We start from the raw sequence: 11569 nt of genomic DNA, 5'->3' as shown, positions 1-11569 counted from the left end.
CAGGGCGGGGCGGGGCTGGTCGCGCGCGTCTGCGCCTGCGCCCGCGCCCGCGCCCGCGCACTACGGCCCGGCGTGCGGCGTCCCCGGCGCGAGCCTGCGCCGGCCGGAACCGGGGCGCGCGGGCCGGGCGGGGGGCGGAGCCGGACGCAGCGGCCTTCCGGAGGCGTCGCGGCGGCTGGGCTTCGTTCTCCCGTTTTCACAAATATCTTTTCTTTCTACGTGGGCATTCTGGTGGGCTGGCTGGGGTGGAGAAGGATCCCTGACCTCTAACCCCGGACACACTTTTCTTCCGTCGGCCTTCGCAGAAGGCGGATCCTGACTTGCGTCCTAGGGCGGTGCCCGGGTTCGCGGGTCTTCGCGGGTTGGTGGGCAGGGGCTTGGTTGTGAGGAATGCCCACCTGGAGGGTGCTTCTGGGCCGTACCCGGTGGTGGGGGTGCCCCGGCCGGGGGAGTGTCCTGCTAGGAGTGGGTGCCGGCGTTGTGGCGACCGAGAAGCCTGCCCCGACAAGGGGAGGGGAATGTGCCGGTGGGGAGAATTGCCCCGGCTTTGGGAGGATGTCTCAATGAGGAGAGTTGCCTCCGTTTGGGGTGCTTCGGTTAGGGGAGGTGCCCTGGCCTCGGGGCATGCTCTGGCCAGGGAGCACTTCCGCTGTGGGAGACGATGCTCTGACTAGGGAGGGTGTCCCGCTAGGAAAGTGCGCTCTGGACGGGGACTGTGTTCTGACTGGGAAGGCTCGGGGTGGGGCGGGGAACGTCCCCAGGAGGAGGGTTGCCCCCCGCTCGTGCGGGATGCTCCAGTTAGGAGGTGTGCTCCGTCTGGGCAGCCTCCCTGAGCAACCCCAAGCTCTTTGAATCGGCACCTACCCGCCAGCCTGCCAGCCAATTATGCACAGAGATCTCTGCACACCAAGCAGCCTTCATGGACAGCATCACATAAACTGGCTTCGCCCACCCGTTCCCTAAGGCCTATTTTTACCATCTTCTGGGAGTTGAGGAAAGAAATACAGACTGAAATTGGGTTTCTCTGGCCAGTCTTTGCAGCGAGAACTGAGGAGGCCCTGAGTCGAAGGCTAATCCTGCCTCCCCCTGGCTTATGATGGCTCACTCTCACGGGACTGCAGGAAAATTACTAAGGTGGGCATTGACCATGCACAGAGGTGCAGAGGAGGAAGTGGACGAATGTAAGTACCTAGAAAACCTTCCCAGGTTTCTCTGGGACAGCCTAAGTCAGCTCCTAACAGGCTTAGGACCCCAGCTCCGAGCCTCATGACTGGAAGCTCAGTAGTGCCCAGCCTGACCCACCTTCACCCATATACGCCTCTCTGGCACCATCCTCCCCATCTCCACTCCTGCATTATCTCCGCAGCGTCTCTACCGTCCTCGGGTTTCAAATAGCACCTCTTCAGGGAAGCCTTCCCTGATCTCTCTATTGAAAACAATACTGCTCCCCAGAACTTCCTTGCTTTGACTCCATGGCACTCCACTGCTATGTTGTCTTTCCCACTCAGAAGTCCAGACAGACAGATTTTTATCCTGTGTGCCCTACTGCCTATAACAATGCTTGGCATGAAGGAGACATATTTGTTGAGGGGCACCTGGGTGGCTCAGTCGGTTAAGCAGCTGCCTTCGGCTCAGGTCATGATCCCAGGGTCCTGGGATTGAGTCCCACATTGGGCTCCTTGCTCAGCAGGGACCCTGCTTCCCCCTCTGCCTGCCACTCTGCCTACTGTGCTCACGCTCTGTCAAATAAAATCTTAAGAAAAAATATATATATTTGTTGAATGAATAAATCAGATGTGGAGAGAAAGTCCTTTACCAGGCAAATATTGACTGTAAGTGAATGGTGTCCCCATTTTGCACTGTAAGCCCAACCCACCCTATCCTTGTGTGACCACTGATCACTTATATCGAGTGCTGTTTTTGACACATGCCATGTGAACTGTATAACCATCAGGTCAGTCACGAGACGTGGTTGAGTGAACAAACTAAAGCAAGGGAGTTGAGTGCCCTCAAGACCGCCTAACTGTTGAGACGCTGAGATGGGGTTGAAAGCCAGGCAGGTTTCCAACAATGAGGCTGCTAATGGATGTTTTACAGATTATCCTCCCTGTGGCGTATTTTGAGCTTTTCTCCCATGTTCATCCTCTCCTTGTTCCACAAATAGTAACATTTTAGCTGGGTACATGGCTGCCTGGCCAAGGAGCACATTTCCAGCTGTAAAGAGTGGCCAGTGGGATGTTTGCACAAGTGATTCAATCTACTTCCCAGCCTGTAGCCTCCAAGAAGTTACAGGAGCAGACCCAGGAAATTGGCTGATGGTGAAGTCTGGAATGGCCACCCTGAACCCCGGGGTGGAAGCCTCAACTTGAGAATAACAGCTATCTGAACTGTTAAGTGTACAAGAAATAAACCCCCAAGGGCGGGGGGTGGGGGGGCAGGGGGTTCAATATGTCCACTCCTAGTCCCATAAGTTTGTTATAGATTAAGGTAACTGAGACACCTATCCAAGGTCACTCCCTCACCATATGTCAGATATGGAATTTCAACCCAAAGTCTTATCTTAATCCCACCTCCAGTATTTCCCAAAGCACGGTCCAGATCACTGGCCCCGTTGGGCATTTACAGGCCTCCCCACAGCACTGGAACACCTGCAGGATGCCCCTTTGGTAAACGTTGCTCTGCCGAACCCTGACTTTATTTGTTCTTGGGTTCCTTGAATCCTAGACAACAGGCATTTGAAAGGGACCTCGGGAGCAGGCATGGGCTTGGGTGTTCATGGGAGACGAGCAGCAGTATCCCTCAGAGCCAGACGTGGGTGGCAGTGGTGACAGCAGGAACTTGAGACTTGAGGCCAAGGATAAGGGAACAGCACAAGGGGTGGGCACGTGGGCAAGCCCACCTGGTCACCCCCCACAGGATTTCCTCTGGTGCAGGAGATCTGAACTCCGCCACCTGGAATGATGGGTGCTGGATGGGCAAGCCCAAAGTGTGTCAATAAAACCTTACAGGGGTGGTCTTCTCCCCACATTACAAATACATTTTAAATTAACACCAAGGCTCCAGACATGCAAGCCCCCTCTGAGGGCACATCCTTAAGCAGAACCATGAGAACGAGCACCAGCCCCGGCCTGAGTTAAAGGTACCCAGTCCATGCTGGTCCCGCTCCCCGGGGCCAGCTTCTAAGCCCTAGGCACCTGGAAGGAGGCGCCCAGAACCAAGGAGAGGGGCATGCGCACTGGAGAGGATGGGGCGGCCCATAGGCGGGGTTCCAGGACTGAAGGAAGGGCGAGCAGGACCAGGAGGGGGGGTGCATGCCCAGGAGGGGCACCCAGGGCTAGGCTGCCACGCACCGGGCAGGAAGAGGGTGCCCGAGAGGCTGTCCTGTGCCTAGCTCTACAAATGAAGTGCTTTATTTACACGGCATCTCTCCAGGCCCCAGGCCCCTGGGGAGAGGCTGGTCCCTAGGCAGAGGCTGAAAGGAGCAGCCGGGCAGCAGCGGGTCCTGAGTGGGCCGGGTCAGGCCGGGAGCGAAGAAGGCACAAGGCCCTGGGTGCCCGGTCCCAGGGCAAAGGTCAGCCCACCCGGAGAAGGCGGCACAGGGTCAGCTCCCGGGTGTCAGGCTGGGATCTGCACCGCCACAGCTCTGCTCATAGGATGGCGGGGCCTCTGCAGAGAGAGAACGAGGTCTGCATGGGGTTCATGGTGCCCTCTCCCCCACCCGGCCCCAGGCCCCTCACTCACCATAGGGATAGCCCCACGAACTGTACTCTGGGGGCAGGATCAAGGTACTGGTGGTGGGCACTGGCCCCCCGGAACCCTCTGCAAAGTAGGGGACAGTGGCACCTGTGGAGATGCACAAGGGAGGGGGCAATGGGTGGGGAGCAGGGCTGCCATCCTGAGGGCGGGGTTCAGGGGCACCAGGCACAGAGCCAAAGGCAGCAGGCAATGGCTGCTCATGTGAGTGGCTCTCCGTGGAGAGGGAGACTGCGTCTGCGAAGCAGGGGCTGCTGGCCGCAGCCTCGGCCTCCTCCTGGGGCGGCGCCGAGGGCACCACGGGGACTGGCACCCCAGGAGGCAGCCCTGGGCCTGGCCGGAGGCTCATCGGGGCGTGGTTCACAGCGATATTGCCGATGAAGACAGGGAGGGTCACGGTGGCTTCAGGCACCTTCAGGGAGACCTGGGGAGGATGGGAGAGTGAGGCTAGGCTACCCAGCCCCCTTTCCCCACCAGGCTCCCTCCAACCCCCAGCACCTGCAGGTAGTAGTCCACGTGGATGAGGCTGCAGCCTGGCAGGGCTGACTGGGGCAGGGCAGGCACCAGGATCTGCTCGTGCCACTGTGCCCGCCTCCAGGCCTTGGCACCTGCACCCTCTACTTCTGCGATGGTCCGCACGTCATGGACCCAGCGCTTGGCCTTGTAGGACACTTTCTGGGGAAGGGCCAGCCTGTGAGCCTGGCAGGCCAGTCACCTCCCCTCCTCCAGCCCCGGGGGGACAGGCCTTGACAGCCAGCGAGGACTCTGACCTGCAGCAGACTCGCTACCACAGGGCTCGTGTCCTTGCCTGACTGGTTCTCGACATCAGCCTGCAGCCGCAGCACCTGCCCTACCACGTAGCCGCGGAGGTCAGTGCTGGCGGTGAGGACCACGCTGCCCGTCTTCACCAGCTTGTAGGAGAACTTCTTGGTCGTGGAGGCCACGTTGGGTTGCTTGAGGGGAGGGCAGTAATTAAGTGTTGGGCAGGTATGGGCAGCCTAGATCTCTGCAGCCCCTGGACAAGCCCACTCAGCCCTGCTAAGCCTGCCCCCCAGACACTGCACAGTGCTCTTCTGGATCCCAGCCACCTCATCTCGCCTGGGGGTAGGGCATCAGCCAGGAACCACGGCTCCATCCTCACCTCAATGTCTGGGATGCTGTTCAGGTTCAGGGGGCTCAAAATATAGAACACACGGCTGCACTGGTGATCCTTGGAAAAACGTGGTGTGTCAATGGTGGCCCGCACCTGGTGCACAATCTTCCCAAAGGGGCCCTCGAAGGACGTGGGCGCTGTGGCTGGAGAAAGAGCAGGGAATGGCACCCAACTGTCCCCTGTCCCACCTCCTGTCCACCAACGGTCAGCAGCAGGCCAGGCCAGGCCAGGCTGGGCTCTTACCAGGAAGCAGGAACTGGAAAGGGAAACTGTGCTCACCAGCTGGCAGGCTCCCTGCGGAGACAGGAGGCAGGGGTGGGGTGAGGGGCTCAGGAGCCTCGAGCTGACACCACAGCAGGCAGGCTCCCTGCAGAGAGAGGAGGCAGGGGTGGGGGAGAGGGGCTCAGGAGCCTGGAGCTGACACCACAGCAGGCAGGCTCCCTGCGGAGACAGGAGGCAGGGGTGGGGTGAGGGGCTCAGGAGCCTGCGGAGACAGGAGGCAGGGGTGGGGGAGAGGGGCTCAGGAGCCTGCGGAGACAGGAGGCAGGGGTGGGGGAGAGGGGCTCAAGAGCCTGCGGAGACAGGAGGCAGGGGTGGGGTGAGGGGCTCAGGAGCCTCGAGCTGACACCACAGCAGGCAGGCTCCCTGTGGAGACAGGAGGTAGGGGTGGGGGAGAGGGGCTCAGGAGCCTGTGGAGACAGGAGGCAGGGGTGGGGTGAGGGGCTCAGGAGCCTGCGGAGACAGGAGGCAGGGGTGGGGGAGAGGGGCTCAGGAGCCTCGAGCTGACACCACAGCAGGCAGGCTCCCTGCGGAGACAGGAGGCAGGGGTGGGGTGAGGGGCTCAGGAGCCTGTGGAGACAGGAGGCAGGGGTGGGGTGAGGGGCTCAGGAGCCTGTGGAGACAGGAGGCAGGGGTGGGGTGAGGGGCTCAGGAGCCTGTGGAGACAGGAGGCAGGGGTTGGGGAGAGGGGCTCAGGAGCCTCGAGCTGACACCACGGGACACAGGTTACAAGCAAGCACTGCAGCCGACCAGTTCATGCTGGGTCTGGCTACTGGGTCTCCCAGCTCTGACTCCAGGCACCGTAGCAGTACAGGGCTGCAGCCTGGGCAAAGGAAGGGGTACAAGAGCTTCGCTTAAACAGGAAAGGGGGACGGGGCTACTCCAGGGGCCAGAGCCCACCGAAATCAAGGAGAAGCTGGCCCCCTTCAGCCACCCAGGCTCTATCAGGCAATGCCTAGTGCCTGCTGGGGAGAGCAACACATCAGGGTACAAAGCCCTGCTAGAGGGTGGGTCAGCAGAGGCAGATGAGGAGTGGGATGGAGAGAGGCCCCACTCTCAGCCAAGGTCTGCCCTGGAGGGGTTCACTACATGTGACAAGGCAAGTACAGGCTCCCAGACTCACCCTTGTCAGCCAGCGACAGAGCACTGTTGAAGTAGCCCTCCTCCACTACCCATGCTGCATCATTGGCCTTGCTGGACACCCTGCAGGAACCCATGCAGGTCACTCGGATGGCTGCAAGGTGGGGAGACAGTGTGAGTCCCAGCCAGCCACTGGCCTGGGCCCCTCCCTGCCCCCATCACAGAGATTTAGGTAGAGCTGGCACACCAAGGAGTGCTGGCCTTAGGCAGGCCAGCAAGTGACCTGCTGCCCTTCAGAGGATACCTCATGTCCATCCCCCATTTTGGGGTACTCCCAGGGAGCCAGGGTGATGAGGCACAGAGTTAAATCTGTCCCAAAGTCCAGAACAGGAGGGCCCCAGTGGTCACCCAGATGACACCTGGACAACCCCCAACCTGGTAACCTTGGTTCCCAGCCACCCCTGGGCCCACCAGACCTGTGTAAACTCAGCTCCCTACAAGGGATGCTTGGGACACCAATGATGAACAGAAACCTCTGGGGCAGCTGACCTCCAGCCCCACTTCGTGTTGGCTCACAGGCAAGTCAGTTAGGCTGGGAGGCGCCCCTTCATGCTCCAGGAAGCTAACTGCTAGCCCTCATGATGCAGGAATGTGGTCAGACCTGCCTGAGCAGATAAGGTACCCAACAGTCTGGCACACTGCAGGGTGGGGACACCCTTGGCTTCCTGGACCAGTGCTGCCCAGGAGGGGTGATTTCCTACATCGAGAGAGGACTTAGTCCTCTCTCTGGCCAGGACCGTTTGCAGCAGAGGTCACCACCACCTTCCTGTGGCCAGGAACTCAAATTCCCCACTTCAGTGGGCGTTTGCCCAAAGACCACTATGGTCAGAAGGCCGTGGCTGGACCCGCAAGGAGGACACCACAGCTGGAGGGGCTGGGAGCTCAGTGACAGGTAGCCTTGAGGCTCCACCCCTCCTTTAACTGCAAGGCTGAGACAAGGCCAAAGATGTCAGCCTCCCTGCCCAGCCTCTCCTCTTCCTCCCCTGACTTGATGGTCAGGTGAGGGGAAGGTGACTCAGAATCTGACACCCTTCTGACAGAGGCACCAGGCAGGAGAAACCTGGTATCCCAAGTGCCCAGGGCCAGGGGCCAGCCACACCAGACATGTCCGGGTCTCCACAGGCAACCCAACCCTGACAAAACAAGCCTCCTATTGGCCACCCACAGACCAGCAGGCTTTCCCCCGGGGAACCCTTGGCTTATCCTCCACCCCCGTGGGCACTGCCAGTGACCAGACCTCAGCCCTGATTTCTAAGCCACACTTCATCAGCCATCCCCTCCTAGGGCCAGACCTGGAATTGTTCCTATCCCAGAAATCGGAGACACCAGGGGCGCTCCTGCAGATGAACACATCCCGAGAGAAATACGGCAAGGGAGTGAATAAAGGAGGGGCAGTGTGACGACTCCAGATGCCACGCCACTCTACAGGCCCCACAGAGAGGGTGCGTCCCTCCTTGAACGTGGCTGCCCTGTGAATTCTGGGACCAGCAGAGTATGCCAGAAGGAATTAAGTAGTCCCCAGATTGGCCCAGTGCCCGCTGAAAACCATCAAGTGACCTCAGTGGATGGCACACAGAGCTGAAGAATCACCCTGCCCACCTCTGTCTAAATTCCCAATCCACAACGCTGTGAGTTATAATAAACTGGTTGTTTTAAACCACCCAGTTTAGGGGTGACTTGTTACATAGAAGTGACTTTTACATAGCAGCAGACGAGAGGAACAGATATCCCACCTCAGTAGAAATCAGAGAAACTCAAATGAGTTACCATTTTAACCTATCAGTTGGCAAATATTAAATATGTTGACGCGTGTTGGAGAGGAGATGGAAAACTCCCTTACGGTGATCAAACTGTAGGCCGCTACAGGGGCCCTAGCAAAGCACCAGGAAGATCTGCTAGGACCTTACATGCACATCCCAGAGGACCCAACGGTTCTCACAATCCACCCTATCTACCCAGGAGCTACGAGCAACACTGTAACAGCAAACTATCTAGGCATAGCCCACGTGTCCAACAGCAAAATGCCTAAAACAGTCACCCACCCAGCCTGGATGCGGCCCCCAGAATTCAGGTGAACAAGCCGCGGGGTCACCTGACCTCAGAAAAACTAACAGTATCACACCAACCCTTGGGGTATCCCAGAGGGGCCCAAGTTCTATGACCTTCCCAATGCCCAGGCAAAGAGCCTCTTTTTGCTCACACGCTAAAGCCCCTGCGGGGACCTTGCCTGAACGAGCAGCTTCCCATCACCATCTTGCAGTCAAACGGCCTGTTCCTGTCCACTCTCCTCCGCAGGGGTACAACGGACGCACAGGGGATGGACACGCAGAGTAGGCTGGTCCTCCCACCCCATGCAGGGGGATCCGCTCCTGCAGGTGAGCACAGCCGTCACACCAGCGTGTGTGCCCCGAGGCCCAGGCACAGGACAGGGGCAGGTGCGTTCTGGTGCCAGCAGACTCGCAGCAAGGGCACCACCTGGGCCGGTCCCCGGGGCACAGCAACATGCCCTGCTGCACCACCTAGGTTTAAAGGTGTTTCACTTCCAACAGTGCTCAGGTGTGTAAAGAAAGGCAAGCACCAAACTGATAAGCATCCATCGGGAGGTCTGGGGCTGCTCCTGTTCTCCAAGGAACATCATCATGTGGACTGTGTTCCAGAGTGACTTCGGAACTCCCCTGTCCAGCAGCCCTCCTCCCTGCACCATCTGCCATCTGACCAAGAAGATCTCTGCTCACTCCTCATTCTGGTCCCAAAGGTCTCGCCCACCTCCACCAGTTCCCACAAACCTGGGGCAGCCCAGCCTTTGCCACATCTTTTCACTAAAGCTCTGGCCTCTGAGGCACTTCCATCTGTCCTGTTTCTAAGTCTGAAACATGAGAAGAGTAATGGTGCCCCCCTCCCAGGGTTGCTCTGAGGGTTCACAGAGTTGGTCCATGGGAGGTGGGGAGAATGGCATCTGCCCCACGGTGAGAGTTCAGTGAGCTGGCGAGCTGGGGGCTGACTGCTGCTGTTGTCTAGGCTCCCGCCGCCCCCAATGCCCACCCTTGAGAGCAGAACAGGCTCGGCTGGACCTTGGCTCCAGGGAACCAGTTCCTTCCACAGCTTTCTCCTTCTCCATTTGCTCCGAGGGCAGCCAGTGTCCTCATGGTTGAGTGCAAATCATCTCTGTCCTTCATCAGACAAGCATTTAGTGGGCAAGACTAGGAGCCCCCCAGGGCCTGAAGGCCTGAGGCCTTCCCCCCTCCATGTCCTCCCGGAGCAGTGGAGGGCCTCCCTGTTGCATCACTGGCTGATAGCAGGAGCTCAACAAGTATCTTATGAATGAAAGAAAAAAAGAACCACAGCCTTTCCTTTTCCAAACCCAACCAGGGCTAAAAGAAGGCCCCAGAACAGCCTCAGCACCACATTCTGTCTACACCCCAGGGACAATCTGAATAATAACTCTTCTGGCTCAAAGTCATCATCCATCTACTCTTCAGCCTATGCCCCCATCTTCCCTCCCCTATTCAGGCGATTGGCTAGCACATTTATAGTGGGGACCATCAGCAGGGGCTCCCTCACCATCCTATGGCCCAACTGTCCATTCACCCACATCCCACCCACCACATGGAGGCTGGGGGACTCTGCTTCACTGTGGTCAGTAACAGCCTGTTTGCCCTGGGCCCCAGCTACAGAAGCATGACTGGGCGGATGAGCCAGGCAGTGAGCTCCTGCATGGGGTCTCATGTCTGCCATCCCCACAGCCACAAGCCCACCCCTCCTTCCTGTGCCCTGGGCTCTCCCCTCATTCCCATTTCAACTGTCATCTCTCCTTGTGCCCCAAGGAAGAGCCGCACTGTTCCTGCTGTGCCCCCCGCCACCACCATAACTACCCCACCCAAACCCCAAACTCCAACCAAAGAGACAGGAAAGGAGGTGTGAGTCATCAGGAGGAGACCGCACAAGGCTGGACGCCTGACCAGGGGTACCTTCACCCACTCAGTTTCTTCCTAAACCCTGCGGCCTCAAACATGGCAAGGTCAGGAGTCAGACCCATCCAGGACCCGGGCAGCGGTGGCCCAGAAAGTTGGGCAGTGGCTCTCAGTCCTCAGAGGCACCAGATGAACTGAGCTACCAAGCACGCAGGGGTCCAGAGGATCAAAGTCCAGAGGCTTGCCTGATGGCTGTGGTTTGGGCCAAGCATCCAAGGTGGAGAAGTACTCCAGCAAGAGCACACTCACACTCAGAACCAGCAATCAGGCACAGAGTACCTGGGTGGCACCCTGAGGGCTGAGCTTTGAAAAAGTCCCATTCAGGGCCCTGCCCACACCTCAGATGGCAGATAAGGCCCGCACCTGCAGAGAGCCCTAGCAAGGGCCACACCAGCAACCTGACTCCCAGTCCCAAAGTCCCAGATGTCTGCACCAGCAGAAGGACCAGCCAGTAGGGCTCGGGTTCAGTTCCTAGATGCTCACTGGGCTGGAAGCCTGGGTCACGCAGGGATGAGCAAGACCCTCCCAGCTCGCAAGGCCAAGTCTTAGCCTGGGTGGAAACGGGTGCGCCGCGGGAACATGAGGATTGAGGGCCTGCGCCAGGGGCCTGGGCGTGTGGGAGAGAAAGCCCAGCGTGGGCCAGGCTCCAGGTGAGGGCCCAGCAGGTGCAGGGTGCAGCGGACCCTGCAGACCCGACAGAGAGGATCGGGGGCGTGCACGTGTCCAAGTCAGAGGGGCCTTCGGCAAGGTGGGCAGGATCTAAACCCCCGCCCCCGACTCTGGCCGACCCTAGGAGAGAACAGGAAGGGCACATGCGGAAGGACTGGGCCACCCTGGCCTCCCTGCTCCGCCCCATCTGCCAGCAGCCACCCACCCCGGCGGGTCTGCGCCGCCCGGCCGGCCGCACCCCAGCCCTCCCTGCAGCCGGCGGGGCCCAAGACTCCCCGGGCCGGCGGGAGGGGAAGGGAGGGGGCGGCAGGAGGCGCCACCAGTTCCGCGGGTCCAGGCCAAGCGCCACGAGCTGCTGCTTCCGGGAGAGCCCGCCCAGCCGCAGGTGCTGCGCAGCCACCTGAGCCCCGCCGACCTGGCCCCCGCCCCGAGGGGACCCCGCGCCCACCTCGGAAGGGCAGCGGCGCCCGTAGGCGCACGCGCACGGCCCCCACCAGCGGCTCTCCCGGGCTGTAGACGACGCGACCGTGGCTCAGGCAGACCTCGAAGAGCTGTACCCGCCCCATGCCGTCGCCCTGGCCGGGCGGCCGCGCACTGACACCCC

General features: G+C 59.9%; 1 protein-coding gene across 5 annotated transcripts; it reads right to left on the bottom strand.

Moving 5' to 3' along the window:
- Positions 1-2677: 2677 nt before the first annotated feature.
- On the bottom strand, positions 2678-11569 carry ARRDC1 (arrestin domain containing 1). 5 transcript variants are annotated; one of them, XM_078062096.1, is made up of 9 exons: positions 11414-11538; positions 8526-8694; positions 6309-6419; positions 5150-5200; positions 4895-5049; positions 4524-4706; positions 4252-4428; positions 3742-4177; positions 2678-3666 (listed from the first exon to the last, which is right to left on the bottom strand). In XM_078062096.1, the coding sequence occupies exons 3-9, from the start codon at positions 6400-6402 to the stop codon at positions 3602-3604; spliced, it is 1161 nt and encodes a 386-aa protein (XP_077918222.1). In that variant the 5' UTR covers positions 6403-6419; positions 8526-8694; positions 11414-11538; the 3' UTR covers positions 2678-3601. The 5 variants fall into 5 exon arrangements, with proteins under 5 accessions (XP_077918222.1, XP_077918221.1, XP_035920863.2 ...); XM_078062095.1 differs by having other exon boundaries at positions 8553-8694; XM_036064970.2 differs by lacking the exon at positions 8526-8694 and having other exon boundaries at positions 11414-11569.

This window comes from Halichoerus grypus, chromosome 14, assembly GCF_964656455.1.
Source record: "Halichoerus grypus chromosome 14, mHalGry1.hap1.1, whole genome shotgun sequence".
NCBI classification, from domain to species: Eukaryota; Metazoa; Chordata; class Mammalia; order Carnivora; family Phocidae; genus Halichoerus; species Halichoerus grypus.
This window is presented reverse-complemented; position numbering and strand designations above follow the sequence as displayed.

What these genes read in the sequence shown, in the direction of transcription:
- ARRDC1 (XM_036064970.2), bottom strand. Translation starts at nt 11,531, where the DNA reads ATGGGGCGGGTACAGCTCTTCGAGGTCTGCCTGAGCCACGGTCGCGTC. An exon ending in GGCGCCGCTGCCCTTCCGAG is followed by an intron (nt 6,420 to 11,413) that starts GTGGGCGCGGGG and finishes CCCACCTTGCAG; the next exon opens with CCATCCGAGTGACCTGCATG. An exon ending in ACGTGGACTACTACCTGCAG is followed by an intron (nt 4,178 to 4,251) that starts GTGCTGGGGGTT and finishes CATCCTCCCCAG; the next exon opens with GTCTCCCTGAAGGTGCCTGA.